Source organism: Camelina sativa, chromosome 17 (genome assembly GCF_030686135.1).
Source record: "Camelina sativa cultivar CO46 ecotype springtype chromosome 17, ASM3068613v1".
Taxonomy (NCBI): domain Eukaryota; kingdom Viridiplantae; phylum Streptophyta; class Magnoliopsida; order Brassicales; family Brassicaceae; genus Camelina; species Camelina sativa.
The window spans coordinates 21,731,613-21,745,789 of NC_141896.1; the positions used below are offsets into that span (position 1 = coordinate 21,731,613).

Below are 14,177 nucleotides of genomic sequence, written 5' to 3' on the forward strand. Positions count from 1 at the left end.
ATTGCTGAATTGTTTTAACCTCTTTTATAATTAATTGTTTAGCTGTCGACTCGATTTGACCTCCTAAACACCGTATACTAAAACTTTATATATATTAGATAACGTTGAGAGACGATATAATCATGTGCCAATCACGTCAACTATTTTGTTTTTTACTGATTCTATTCTCACATTAATCCCACTCAAGGATCACAAGCTTCATGTTTCTGATTATGTCTGAAAGTTGCTCAAGTCCGCGAGTTCAGCTTAGGCCATTTTTGGCTCGTCTCGGGTTCATACTAGAAAGGTGATATGAAGACTATCGAGGCCGGATGGCAGGTTAGATTTTAGTGAGATTTCTAGCTAGTAAGTATTTATTATACAAATTTTATTTTTAACTTATATATGTGAATGACTAAAACTATAATTGTTGTTTCGTTACTTTCTATTTAGGTTTCTTTCAAGCTATACTCAGAGTCTCAGGCTATACTTAGAGCCTCAGACTACCAGCCCAGATTATTCATATTCTGGACGGTATGTGTATGTGATAAGTTTCTTTTTCTGTTTTGCATAGAGATGCATACACTAGTGAGAGATGCTACAATCTTCGATGTCCTGGTTTTATACAAAACAATGGCAGCACCTCGTTGAAGGCGCCATTTCTCCTCAAACCGAAGTCATTACCATCCCGATTTGGAACGGTTAATTTTATTTTGTTTTATGTATAATATATAAATAAATCTTGGACACTAGTGTGATGCCCGAACAACAGTCAACAGCTCATATTTATGTCCGCTGGTTATTGGTCAACTGAGATGTTCATAAATAAGAAAGTTGAAACTCACAAATATTCGACTAGTTTTGTGAAAAAAAATTAAACTTAGGTTTGGATCTTATTATATTTGTTTGGTTTAGAGAAAGGTGGACCTAGCAATGAAACTAAACGGCATTGTTTGACAATTTAACCCCAACAAAACGTATATATACAAAAAGAATGCAAAAATATAGCAAAACATAAGGAAAAATAAAGCAAAACATAATTTTTTTTAAGTGATAAATAATAGAAATGATATATAGAAAAACAACATTTGACTATAGTAACTACAAAATAATACTATATAACAATGTATATATATATATACCCAGAACATCCATTTATAACTGTGATCATAAACAATTTAGAAGTAATGTGCAATAGACCAGAAACTAAGACCATCAATGTTTTTGGTTTTTTGAAGTAGTTCTTTTTGTTTTAGTTTTTGCAATATGTTTTGTTGTCATGCCACTTGTGATTTTGAAAAAGAAAAAACAAGTTTTCATATAAAACAAAGAATATAGTTTTGGAGTGTTTTAACAACTTCAAAGAAAAATGAAAATCCATATTTTTGGGTTTTTCCCTATAAAACCATGGATCACTTTTCTGTTCTCTAATTTTTTGTCAAAGAAAAATATAATACATCAACATAAAACCCAAAACAAAATAAACTACCATTCACTGATTCAAGTTTTTTAAAAAAATACATATTCTACAAACTTAAAATCAAAGAAATCAAAATTTGAAAAACCATTTTAGAACTACAACCATTAATGGCCTAAACAAATTTGGTTTACACCAATTTTTCTCATATGAAACCACTAAAAGTCACAAGTCACATGCATGTCTTTGATAAGAATTAAGCATATGCTATTTGGACTTTGGAGTTCTAATCTAGCATTATGATTTTATTGAAAAAGTATTGGACATTTTGTTTTAAAGGACCGCTCATATAACTCTGTGTATTCAGTACTTTTTTGGTAGAAGGCTTGGGGTATTTGAGGAGTTTAAAAGTTATAAGTGGAGTGGATTAACTCTATAGAGCTCATTTAAATGTATAGATCCTTATACAGTAACTGTAAAACGCTATTAGGAGAGAAACACTCTCATATCATATAAAATGTTGATAATTATTTCTAACAATGAACAGAGAAAAAGAACTCGACTAGACTACAATTGGAAATGGAAATTGGAAGCCATCTAATCTCTACGAACTCACAACTGGATAAATCTAACAGTGGTAAATACTCATAAACCATAAAAGACAGGATTGAAGCAGACAATTTTGGAGCTCGTAGGCCACAATTTTTTTGGTTTAACATGAATGTTTTCTTCTTAACCTGGTGGCCATTTCATCTGTCGGCCTCCGAGGACGTGCAGATGAAGATGGTAAACAGATTGGCCTGGATGAGAGGAAGTTAATTCAGTTAAGTGTATGACGATGATGATGATGATGTTTGATTGGATGGAAAAGAAAAGACTTACAGGCTTCAACACCGTTGTTGATAACCACACGGAACCCGTCGAGGATGCCTTCTTTCTCAGCAACAATCTTTGATGCGTGTAGAAGTTGGCCAAGAACATCGACGTGTCTTGGTTCAGCCTGCGATGGCGCTTAGGGATTAGATAAGTTCAGGTATCTGTTCCACCAAAATAAAAGCTTAAAACTCCTTTTCACATGTTTATTCAATGACTTGTTCCTCTTGTCATCGGTTTACGAACACGGGCAGGAAAAAGATAAAGCATTTACATATATTGATCAGAAACACTGGCATAATACTAGTCATTACTCGTTACAGAACACAATCATACTGGCTTCAAGATGAGACTCTATGAGCACACCACACAGTAGATACGAAATAAAAAGATTCAATACGAAGCGGGCATGAAACTGCAAACACGAATAGTCAAGAAACACACTATCCTATCTGAATCCACAACATGGTCCAATAAGCTGTTTGTGGGGGATGCGATTGCAAACACGTATAGTCAAGAAAGACACTATCCTAATCTGTTTTCCGCTTTTGTTTTCAAATGTGCAAACGCCAAGAGAGACCTTTCTCTCAGTCATAGACAAAACATCTCGATTTTAGAACTGCTAGAGAACATGAACAGGAGCCTGTGGGTTTATGTCTAAAAGAGACTCACATTGCCAAGCATGGTCAAGCCATCTCTTAACTTGGGGATAACCAAAACATGAACAGGAGCCTGTGGGTTTATGTCTCTGAATGCCAAAACGTTCTCATCTTCATAGACAATGTCTGATGGAATCTCTTTCGCTATAATCATGTCAAATCTAAAAACCACAAAATATGAAGATAGGATAATTTCAACTCCACAATTTCATAATTCGGATGTAAAAATCTCAATGCGACGTGAACGACAAAATCAAAAATTAAGAGAAACCATACATGGTCGGAGCTCTGGTGTCAGCAAGAGAAGCTGCAGCTTTCGCAGCCGCCTCTTCATTATGAGCAGCACGAGTAGAGCAAATGAATCTACACAATCGATTAAACCAAAATCAGCTCAAATTCCAATAATCCACATAACACATAACACAAAAAAATCTCACCTAGAGGAACGAGTATGAGGGAGAACCCTAATCAATTCTCCCGTGGAGAAGCAAATCCTCGAAGTTGCTCTCACAGATTGAACAACTCTCCCCGCCGTAGAAAAGTTCCTGAAAACACGAACAACTTCAACGCCATCAACAAATTCAACAATACCACATATCTGTATTAAGAGAGAGAGAGAGAGAGAGAGAGTTTTACCGTAGCAGCAGCATAGAAGAGGAAGTGACAGCCATTGAGAAGAAGCTCTCTGCTTCGTTAACCGTTTCGATCAGACCCTTTTCTTCTCAACATTTTCGAAATAACGACGCCGTATTTGATATTTACTTATACGACATCGTATTCAAACTTTATATTTCGTTCACAAATATTATTATTAGAGAGATTGAGAGGAGAGAAGGAGACGGTGACAAAAACAATGGCGAATTTGATGATGAGATTACCAATTGGCTCGAGGAGCTTCTCCGTCTCAGCTTCTCCATCCAACGGTAACGATCTAACTCAATAATCCATTTTACACAGTTGTTTATTATAACCAAGGTTGAAGATGAACCTGAGTCTCTGTTCTTTTTTTAAAAAAAAATTTGAATATCAGGATCGCCGCCGGTGATCGGAGGATCAAGCGGCGGTGTAGGTCCGATGATAGTGGAATTACCGTTGGATAAGATACGGAGACCTTTGATGAGAACTAGATCCAATGATCAGAACAAAGTGAAGGAGCTTATGGAAAGTATCAGTGTAATCGGTCTTCAAGTTCCGGTTAGGCAACTCGGTTTATCCAATTTCCGATTTCAAATTATTTATTCGATTCATAATTCAACTTTAAAATTGAAGAATCTAATCTTGTTGTGTTGAACAGATTGATGTGATTGAAGTTGATGGAACTTACTATGGTGATTGTTCTTAAATTTTATTGTTTCTTCATCATGATTTCTGTAATCAAAATTATTATTAAGCCTATAGCGTCTCCATTGTTGTAGGGTTCTCGGGTTGTCATAGGTACGAGGCGCATCAGAAGTTAGGGCTTCCGACTATACGTTGCAAAATCCGCAAAGGAACTAAGGAAACACTAAGGTAATAAATGTTGTGTTCTTTTTCTTTTTTTTTTGTATATGAAAAAATTGGGTTGACGATTACAGATTTGTTTTACATTAGAGCTTCTTTGTGGTTGCCACAGGCATCATCTTCGCTGAGAGAATGTTTACTTTTGAAGTATATTAAATTTGTATGGTAAGGGGTAGTCGAGAGTGTGAATTTGAAAGTGTTGTGGTTTATCTTTAAATTAAAAGTAAGAACTTTGTACAATCTCTGTGATAGATTTGGTAATCTAAGTATAAAGTATTAAGTACTAGATGAAAAGGTTTCAAAGTGATACATTGTTGAGAACAAATTTGGAAGGTCTTAGAGAAAAAGGAAAAGATAAACAAAGTTGAAGAAACACAGTTTAAGAGAAGTTATTTTTTTGCTGATTTTTTCGCGGGAGCCGGGAGGCATTGTAGTGGAGGTACCGCTTCCTTCAAACTAAGTCTGAAACAATGTCAAAGCTAGTGATGGCCGAGATGATCAGTAAGATGAAACAGAGTTTCAGCGGTATTCAGTACGAAACATATTTTGTTCGGTTGCTGTCAACAATCATGTATCAAACGGACAGGGGCACCAACGCATAGCCCAAATGTTGTTGCCCATTTTTGCATACAACGACTACTTCTTCACCAATTCACGTATCCATAGCTCAGGGAAAACGATCAAATCAACACCTATGGGGTTGACGTAGAAGCTCTTTCAAAGACATAAATGATTTTACTTCGCCATATCCCCTTGGCAGTAATGGCTGGAAACGTTGTTGACCAGGGTCTTACATATAACTAAAAAACATTTTCCTTCTTATCTCTTCTCATTCTTCAGATAAAACCTTTTGTTCCTGAAAATAGTCTTCACTCTTAAGCGAAACCTTAATTTAAAGAAAGGAGAACATGGGTTTAAGCTTAATTAACAACAACCACAGTCCACACATATAATAGTTTACAATCCTACAACAACTTATAACCACATCAAAGCTTACACAAACAAACGAAGGTTACAAACCTTATAATAGTCGTACACTAGCTTGCGAAGTTGCAATCATATAAAAGTTAACAATCATGCAAGCGTAATCATTAAAATGCTTACAATCATACACAAACTTACAACTAGACAAAAAGCTTACACTCAACTGTTTAACCTTTTACAGCCATAAACTTACAAATATTACAAAGGCAAATAATCGTTAAAAAAAGTTTATAACAGTACAAAACTTTACACAATTGTACTATCAAACATTAAAACGTTAGTACAATCACAGTATCACACAAAAAGCTAATCATCTTATAAAAACATTAAAATCGTACTAAAGTTAAGAATCTTAAGGACATTAAAATCGTACAGCAATTCGCAGTCGCACCAAAGTTACAATCAGATAAAAGAGGCTACGACAATTGTAGAAAAAATTTCTTGAAATCTTAAGATTTTCAGCTTTGATCTTTTTATTATGATTGTGTTTTTCGTTTAATAAAGTTTTTGAGTTTTTAATTTGCAACTAGTATGTAATTAAAAGAATAAAAAACGTTTGTGTTTGTTTTTACTTTTTAGTTACCAACTTTGGAAATTGGAATAATAATAAATTAGTATAGTTCTCAATCTCATAAGTATAAATTGCTAGGTGGCAGATGCTTATTGACGGACACATATGATCACGTCGTCGATTTGGTTTGGTTAACGAATCTTATTCACAAACTAATTGTCAAACCAAAAAAGACGAGTGGGGGATTATTTTTCTCGTCATACTTAATAAAGTCTAATTATCTTTTCTGATTTCAATCATGGGAGACATTAAAACATAATCACGTTTCAATGGACCCAATTATTAAATTAGTTACGTCAATTATAACAACAAAAACAAGAAAAATAATTAATGGAGTTATCATAGACGCATAGCACATTCTACTTGTTTTTTTTTTCTTTTTCTTTTTTGGGTTTATATTATGAAGATACATATCAACTCTTCGTCTCTTACTAATGCCTTCGTTAAAAATTAAAACTAACATAGCTTACTTGTGTCAAAGTAATGTGGATTTTAAATTTTCCAACATTGTTTCTAAGAAAAAAATGCATGTGTGAATTTTATGCTACTATATATTTACGTACGTACAACTGGAAATGTTCAATTGATATAGTATGTAAAACACAAAACAAAAGACAGTAGAGATGACAAGAGACAACACACTACACAAGACAACTCCATCTTCCAACCAATCTTGTCATGCCCAACGTCCATTTATTACTACTTGTTAGCACATCCATTAATACACACATTTTTTTGTTTTTTTTTTGTCACACCAATTGATACCCTAGTGATCTATATGTATACAAATATGTTGTATCCGAATTGATTGGTTACGACATAAGTAAAATAATATATCAAAATTATTATAAATATTTAAAATTTACAATTCACTTTCGTGATATTAACATTGTAATTTTCTATATAGGAGATTTCAAAATATAAATATAACAAGATGAGCACAAACGTATACAATTGTTGTACTCTATCGTAATCCTAATATAGTTCTTATTTTGTTGATATATATTTATAACCTTTACACATCTCAAGATTAGTTTGAACTTTAGTAAATCTTAAATCTATTTCGAACGTTGCAGTTTGACTGTTTGAGTTTCATGTAAGAAATTCAAGCTTTCACATAATAATTGCTTTTGTGTATGCATGTATATCAGTATATGTGAACATGTTGGATCGATGGATTGTGATGTCTGAGGACAAACGAAAGAGGAGATGCAATAAGACAGAAGACGCGTGCAATGAAGATTTCGGATTTGGTCGTATCCTTTTCATTTGTCTCAGCCATTAATTCCTAGACCCTATCTTCTCTTCTTCATCCATCTTTTTCGTTTTTAAAAAATTCTAATATTATTACGTTAACTTATATATAACTATTAACTATGGCCAGCTTATCATAAATTGGGGTAAATAAACATTTTGGAGATCGAAATACTTGGCTATATAATAAAGTAAATAATGACAGTATAAACTACTTAAGTTAATATTTCAATCTAAAATTTATTTGACAGTATATTCTCTTGTTAAGCCAAAACTAAAAAAAAAAAAAATTGATAGCGTCCAAAACATTAATAATACTTGAATGAGACTGTCCAAACACATTCTTCTAAATTTCACGAAAAAATATCTTACCTTGATATTAAGAAAAAAGTAATGATTCCAACTGTATTAATTTATATTAAGGTTATTGTATACCAAAAAAAAATACACATGTTGACAAAAAATGCCTATTTGTGGTCCATTTTATCCAATTAAGCATCTGTGTAACGTGTATTGTTGTTATTTCTTATTAAATAAATAATTATTGTTGTTGATAATTTTTTGTTATATACATGTGTGTGAGAGAGAGAAAGAAGAAGAATCTCAACTAAGATTATCAAGTTGAGACATTTTTCATATCTCTTCTTCTTCTTGTTAATGGTTGCTCTCTGCTAAGAACCAAAATCTTGAAAAATAAGCTTCACAAGGGGGGTATTTCTCTTCTCATCCTCTTCCTTAATTGTTCATCTACGATTTACATATCTACCTACACATGCATGGATCTATATCTATGTTGGTTTTGAGAGGCTGAAGCTGCCAGCATGATCTGGTAATTACTATATACGACATACACGCACCTCTATACATGTATACAAGTATTCACTCACACACACTTGCTAATTTCCACACCTCAGAGTTTTTTTTTTTCTTTTCAAGTTCCTTTTCTACAACTAAAAGCGTTTTTTTCCTCATAAATTTCCATAATTAATGATCATTTGTTCTTTTGACTACTTGTAATATGAATTTATGGATTCATGCATGTTTGTGTACATAATTTACAACTTTACATGCATGCATTTCGTGTATGGTAAGATACACCAATTTGAACACGTCCATTATATATTCGGTTTTCATTAGTATACAGATGTATGTGCGTGTGCGTGTGTGTGTATATAGATAGTAGTACTAGGTCATCCTGCAGCTTCAGTCACTAAATCACCAACAATTTAGCCAGAAACGATAAAGTTAACTTCATGATAAAGTCAATCCGGCCGCGTTTAACTTTGACGATCTCCTCTATCATCGAAGGTAAAAAAAAACACATCTACTTGTCTTGTTCTTGTACTTGCTAGTAAATCCAATAATGTGTTGTTTTCATAGTATCACATCTTCATTCTCCGAATTATGCGCATTAATGTTTTTAGTTACTGTAATACTGTGTATATGATACATGTCCACAAGTCCATGTTCGTTGGTAGGAACGCGTTTACATGTGCCTATGTGTTTCTTTCCCTTGACCTATACGAAGATTTATAATTAAATAAACATAATATATTAGTTTATAATTCAACAATTTATCTTCTTCGAGATCATTTTTGTATTAGTTATGTATAGATTTTTAATTAGTCATATATTGTTAAATTGCCTAATTTAGTGCTTACATAGTATATGTTTTTAATATGGAATTTTATGATTTAATCATTGTGCTTGCTGTGCAATGAGAGATTGCGTTCAGTTTTACAATCTCTTCCATTCAATGACTAAGCAACATCCATTATCCTTCATATTCTATATACATCATAAGACCAATCTTGCATACTATTACCTTTTTGCAGACTCATGTTATTTGTAATATAGGTTGTGCCATAACCAACGACCGACATTGAGATTTCTACATTGATAAGCAATTCTAGTTTGTTTCGAAGATCTTTCATTTGAAGGACGCGCGCGTGATATGGATTGTACTAAGATCATGAAGATTATTCTTCCTCATACTTTCAAATTAAAATTGTAATTTAGTTCATAGCTAGTTTCTGATGTTTTTAAATCATTTGTTACAATTAGGGGTTTGTACAAACAAACAGTACTGGTTTCCATAGACAAGTACTTTAAAAAAATTTCCCAAAGTGGTCATATATACAATGTGTTTGAGATTAAAAATATAAAGATTTTTGGAATCTGTAGATACTAGGGTTGCAAGGATGATAATGATATCACAATTCATATTAATAAAAGATAGGATCCTTTTTTTTTTTTTTTTTTGAATGAATGTGAAATTATATTAAAAAAAAAACTTTTGTACAAACAAGTTGCGTCCTTAAAACCTAAAATCACTCTGAAATATGTTAAAAACGTAGCAAACTAAGTTCGCGAGTGGAACCAGAGTAGCAAACCATCCTTAATCACCGTATTAATATATATATATATATATATATATATATATATATATCAATATATTGATGTATCAAAAAAAATCCATTTTTGAAACAATTGTGCATGGATGGATCTATAAGATGTATGAGAGTTGATATCTTACATCATGACAAATACTAGTAATTTATAGAAAAATGACTAGCAAAAACAAAAAATGCATATTTATATAATGACACATAATAAGAGACTAATTATAGCGTGAGCACTCGCTCATCTAGTAAAAAACATAGTTGGTCACATCCATAACCACTTCTTATTGAAGAAGCAACCTTGGCTGCAAAGACTACAAAAGTCACAAAACTTTTCTATAACTACCACATGTGATTTGACTTTAAAACCAAGAAATATTATAAAGAAAAAAAGATTGATATTATTTATAATCTCTCGTTCTTAATTACTTTTGAATTCGTGTTGTTTGCAGTGTGATGTAATACTAAGTGGGCTTCATAACTCAAAAGCCCAAGACGAAGCCCAAACTCTAAACTAATGATTCCAATAGAACAACGCGACTCATCAAAGAAGATCATGTGAGTGAGAGAGATCGATCACCGGAAAGAATCAGGGCGGGGTGATTCGGATTCCGATGAGATCTTGCGATCGGTTGGAGGAAGCACTGTTGCAGTGCCATCGTCGGATGCCGGAGGGACCAGCAAGGAGATCAGGCTGCAGACATTTGAACAAGGCGTTTGCGGAGTGCGTGGTGGCGGAGGCTTGTCCTGATGAATCAGAGGCGGTGAGGTCGCTTTGCTCTAGCGGCGGAACAAGCCTCAAGCGTAAACAGTGCGAGGACGCTCAACTATCACTATCTCTATGTCTCTCTCGTCATCAGAGACAATTTGAGCAGCGGTAGATATTAAGAGGAGCCATTACTATATGTTGTTGTTGGATGTGGTTGAGCTTTGTAATTGGGGGAATTAGAGGTTTAGGGATTATAAAGTCTGATTCTTTTATTGCATCTGTTGGAGATGAGAGATCATGAATAGTAGAAGAATGTGCTGATCATTTTGAGGAGATGAGAGGAATCATAAGATTGTGAATTTTGGTTCATCTGCATTCTGCATTAGTCCTCCTTATATGGGTTTGGTATAGCGAATTGGGTTTGAAATCTGTATTTGAAAAAGCTGTTATGAAGCCGGAGACATTATGGTGGGAGTTACTGCAAACTGAGTAGTTTTAGTTGCTTGGTTTCTTAATCTGCAATGGTCGAATCAATTACAATACTTGGATAGTTGGATGCTGCTTCTGATGGATTGAAATGATTAGAATCGTTTCTTTTTGTTAGTCATTTCCAAGTCTTCTCAGCTGTTCTTGCTTATGTACATTGGATTCAGACTATTTCTGCTTTCTGTAAAAGATGTTGGAAACAATGAGCTTAGCTTCTGTTGCTGAGTGTGATCAATCAACAACAAACAATACTGTACCACACACATGTAATTCATACATCATTTACCTTTTAGTTTCCTTTTTAGTCTTGTGAATTTTCAAAATTACACCACAAAAATTCCATCTTTGTAAGTTTTTTTTTTCAGATATTTTAATAAAAATGGTATCTTTCTATCAGCTTTGTTGGGACTCTCTCCCTTGTTCATCCACTCACTTGCGTCCATATATAAACAAAAAAAAAAAATCCAAAATTTCTCCGGCGATACCAATGGGAAGGTCTCTAATTTTCTCGGGGAACATGTCAATGAGAATCTCTCACATACCCAGATCATCATCTCTTCCGTTGCAAAACCCATTTTCATGCCGGACAGTAACCGGACATGGGTGTTGGAGGATTTTGTCTAATAGCTTGAGCAAGTCCACGACGAGACTTCAAACAAAAGCTCTTGTCTCTGAAGTTTCCGATCAGACACGTTATCCCAGAATCGGCGCTAAATCCACCGGAACTATATCGCCTTCACATCTCCTTGAAGTTGTTGAACTCGCCGCTAAAACCGGCGCCGAGGTTCGAAAATTTCGTGTCTTTACAATACAATATCCAAATTTATGTTTACTAGAGGATGCAATGGTAATAGAATCGAGTCCTTTAGGTTCATAGAGCAGAAGGAGAAGAATAAAAAGTCTAACTTGATTTGAATCATCTGGTTTGGCAGGTGGTCATGGAAGCTGTGAATAAGCCAAGGAATATCACTTATAAAGGTCTCACTGACTTGGTAACTGAGTAAGCACTTCTCTTTTTAAGTTGTTAGCTTGTGTATGTATAGATTGAGGACTAGTTTCTTCATCGTTGATTTTGTTTGAAGCATTCAAAGTGTTAGTATCTTACTGAATTTGCAGTACTGATAAAGCAAGCGAGGCTGCTATTTTGGAAGTAGTGAAAAAGAATTTTAGTGATCATCTTATTCTTGGTGAAGAAGGAGGTATCATCGGCGATTCGTCCTCTGATTACCTCTGGTGCATTGATCCTCTAGGTTTTGCTCTCCTTAACAAATCTCATTGCTTTCCTCTTTATTTGTGTGAGGTTTGAGTGATAGTTTCTTCCTTTTATGTGTTAGATGGAACAACAAATTTTGCTCATGGATATCCCAGTTTTGCTGTTTCTGTGGGTGTTCTGTATCGTGGCAATCCCGCTGCTGCTTCTGTGGTAGATCTGATTTTATACTTGCACAAACTAGCTATTACTTGTTATTACTTGTTCTGCGGTTACTTTTACTTGTTCTGCTGATTCTTTGATCAATAGGATAAGTAAGAAACCAAAAAATTTCATTGTGCAGGTAGAGTTTGTAGGTGGTCCAATGTGTTGGAACACTCGAACCTTTTCTGCAACTGCAGGTACAATGTGGCCAGCTTATGTTCGTCTAGTTTGGTTAGGTATTTATGATTTGGCTAACTAGTTCACTTCTTAGGTGGTGGAGCATTGTGTAACGGGCAAAAAATTCATGTCAGTAAAACTGATGCTGTAAGTAAACTTATCAGGAATCCAATTTAGTTTCGACATGGTGTGTTCAGTAGATTTGGTTTTATAACACATCTATTATGGTTGAGTATAGGTGGAGAGAGCACTCCTTATCACAGGGTTTGGATATGAACATGATGATGCGTGGAGTACTAACATGGAATTGTTCAAAGAGTTCACTGATGTGAGTAGGGGAGTGCGGAGACTCGGTGCTGCAGCAGTTGACATGTGTCACGTGGCACTTGGGATTGCAGATTCATACTGGGAGTACCGTTTAAAGCCATGGGATATGGCAGCTGGTGTTCTTGTAATTTTCCTTCTTGTTGTTTTCTTTCATACCAAACTACATATGTTGTAGAACTTAATCCATGTCTGAATATGGACACAGATAGTTGAGGAAGCTGGAGGAGCTGTGACTCGAATGGACGGAGGGAAGTTTTCTGTGTTTGATAGATCTGTTTTGGTGTCCAATGGCATTCTTCACTCTAAGGTTAGTGAAAGGTTTGATGAACTGTTAATACTTTTGTTAATGCTTTCAATCGGTTATGTTTAGAGATAAGGTCTGAACATATTTCTTGTTTAATCGTTGTAGCTTCTGGAGAGAATCGCACCCGCAACTGAGAATTTGAAGTCGAAAGGAATCGATTTCTCGCTGTGGTTTAAGCCAGAAGATTATCACACAGAACATTAAGACTTGTTCAAGAAAGTGTACCTTTTTGCTACAAGGCTTTTCTTCATTTACATAATTATGATCTAAGGTGTAAAGCTCGTTTATTAGAACTAAATCTTCGAAATTTGAGGTATAACATTCGTGTTCAGACTATACAGTCAACAAAGATCATATTCTCTTAAACTTGGTGAACAAAAAGGCTTCATGGATCAACAGAACGGTCTTCCATCTTCTAGTCCAAACCTCATATAGACCAAACTGAAGCTTAGTATCTTGGTTAGTAGACTGAACCGGAAGGTACCTTGGTTCTTTAGGGATAACCCAAACCAATATCTCGATCGAGTCACCTCAGAATGAATCGGAAGGTACCGTGGTTCTCTAGGGATAACCCAATATCTCGAGTCACCTCCCCCAAACAAAGTTAAGACCACTCGGTTATGAAACCCATGCTTTTCTATTGCTCTGCTCAATTTAAACAAGAAATTTACAAAATCAAGACACATTTTTTATCAGAGTTTTGGTCATTTCTTATTAAAAAAGATGTGGCAACATGAGTTATAGAAAAAAAAGAGCTATCGACGTACGTACAACATGAGTTAATTCATAAATATAATTTACTACGAGATATCCCGTGCTATATAGCACGGTTTAATATTTTTTCTAAAAATAATAATTTAATAATAATAAATTTATTGTTATATTTTTTTAAAAAAATTATTTTGTTTGAGATAGTATTTATTTTTAATATTGTAATTGTTCGGTAAATCTATATATATCTTTTTGAATACTAATTATTTTAGAATATTTTAGTTTTTAATTTGTTTGATGTATAATACAGTTTTATATTGCTTGTTTGTATTATTTGCATCATTATTTTGTAAAAAATTTTGAAGTAGTAATTATAATATTGTAATTGTGAGTAAATCAAATTTATGAAT

General features: G+C 34.1%; 4 protein-coding genes and 1 long non-coding RNA gene across 6 annotated transcripts; 4 read left to right on the forward strand and 1 right to left on the reverse strand.

Annotated features, from left to right (window-relative positions):
- Positions 1–1,882: 1,882 nt before the first annotated feature.
- On the reverse strand, positions 1,883–3,703 carry LOC147924163 (14 kDa zinc-binding protein-like). Its single transcript, XM_087494402.1, has 6 exons — positions 3,565–3,703; positions 3,366–3,473; positions 3,205–3,291; positions 2,942–3,089; positions 2,279–2,396; positions 1,883–2,196 (listed from the first exon to the last, which is right to left on the reverse strand). The coding sequence occupies exons 1-6, from the start codon at positions 3,597–3,599 to the stop codon at positions 2,129–2,131; spliced, it is 564 nt and encodes a 187-aa protein (XP_087350528.1). The 5' UTR covers positions 3,600–3,703; the 3' UTR covers positions 1,883–2,128.
- Positions 3,687–4,714, forward strand: LOC147924164 (sulfiredoxin, chloroplastic/mitochondrial). The gene is made up of 5 exons (XM_087494403.1): positions 3,687–3,851; positions 3,959–4,122; positions 4,223–4,256; positions 4,344–4,437; positions 4,541–4,714. Exons 1-5 carry the CDS (start codon positions 3,782–3,784, stop codon positions 4,554–4,556), a joined length of 378 nt encoding a protein of 125 aa, XP_087350529.1. The 5' UTR covers positions 3,687–3,781; the 3' UTR covers positions 4,557–4,714.
- Positions 4,715–7,747: 3,033 nt separating this feature from the next.
- On the forward strand, positions 7,748–9,397 carry LOC104757512 (uncharacterized). The gene is made up of 2 exons (XR_762435.2): positions 7,748–8,545; positions 9,095–9,397. It is a non-coding gene; the product is annotated as an uncharacterized LOC104757512 (long non-coding RNA).
- Positions 9,398–10,253: 856 nt separating this feature from the next.
- Positions 10,254–10,717, forward strand: LOC147924165 (uncharacterized). Its single transcript, XM_087495297.1, has one exon. It carries the CDS (start codon positions 10,254–10,256, stop codon positions 10,518–10,520), a length of 267 nt encoding a protein of 88 aa, XP_087351423.1. The 3' UTR covers positions 10,521–10,717.
- On the forward strand, positions 10,669–13,422 carry LOC147924166 (phosphatase IMPL1, chloroplastic). 2 transcript variants are annotated; one of them, XM_087495295.1, is made up of 10 exons: positions 10,669–11,618; positions 11,767–11,834; positions 11,951–12,084; positions 12,169–12,257; positions 12,388–12,445; positions 12,520–12,572; positions 12,664–12,876; positions 12,958–13,059; positions 13,162–13,265; positions 13,348–13,422. In XM_087495295.1, the coding sequence occupies exons 1-9, from the start codon at positions 11,214–11,216 to the stop codon at positions 13,258–13,260; spliced, it is 1,221 nt and encodes a 406-aa protein (XP_087351421.1). In that variant the 5' UTR covers positions 10,669–11,213; the 3' UTR covers positions 13,261–13,265; positions 13,348–13,422. The 2 variants fall into 2 exon arrangements, with proteins under 2 accessions (XP_087351421.1, XP_087351422.1); XM_087495296.1 differs by having other exon boundaries at positions 11,215–11,618; positions 13,162–13,422.
- The last annotated feature ends 755 nt before the right edge of the window (positions 13,423–14,177 follow it).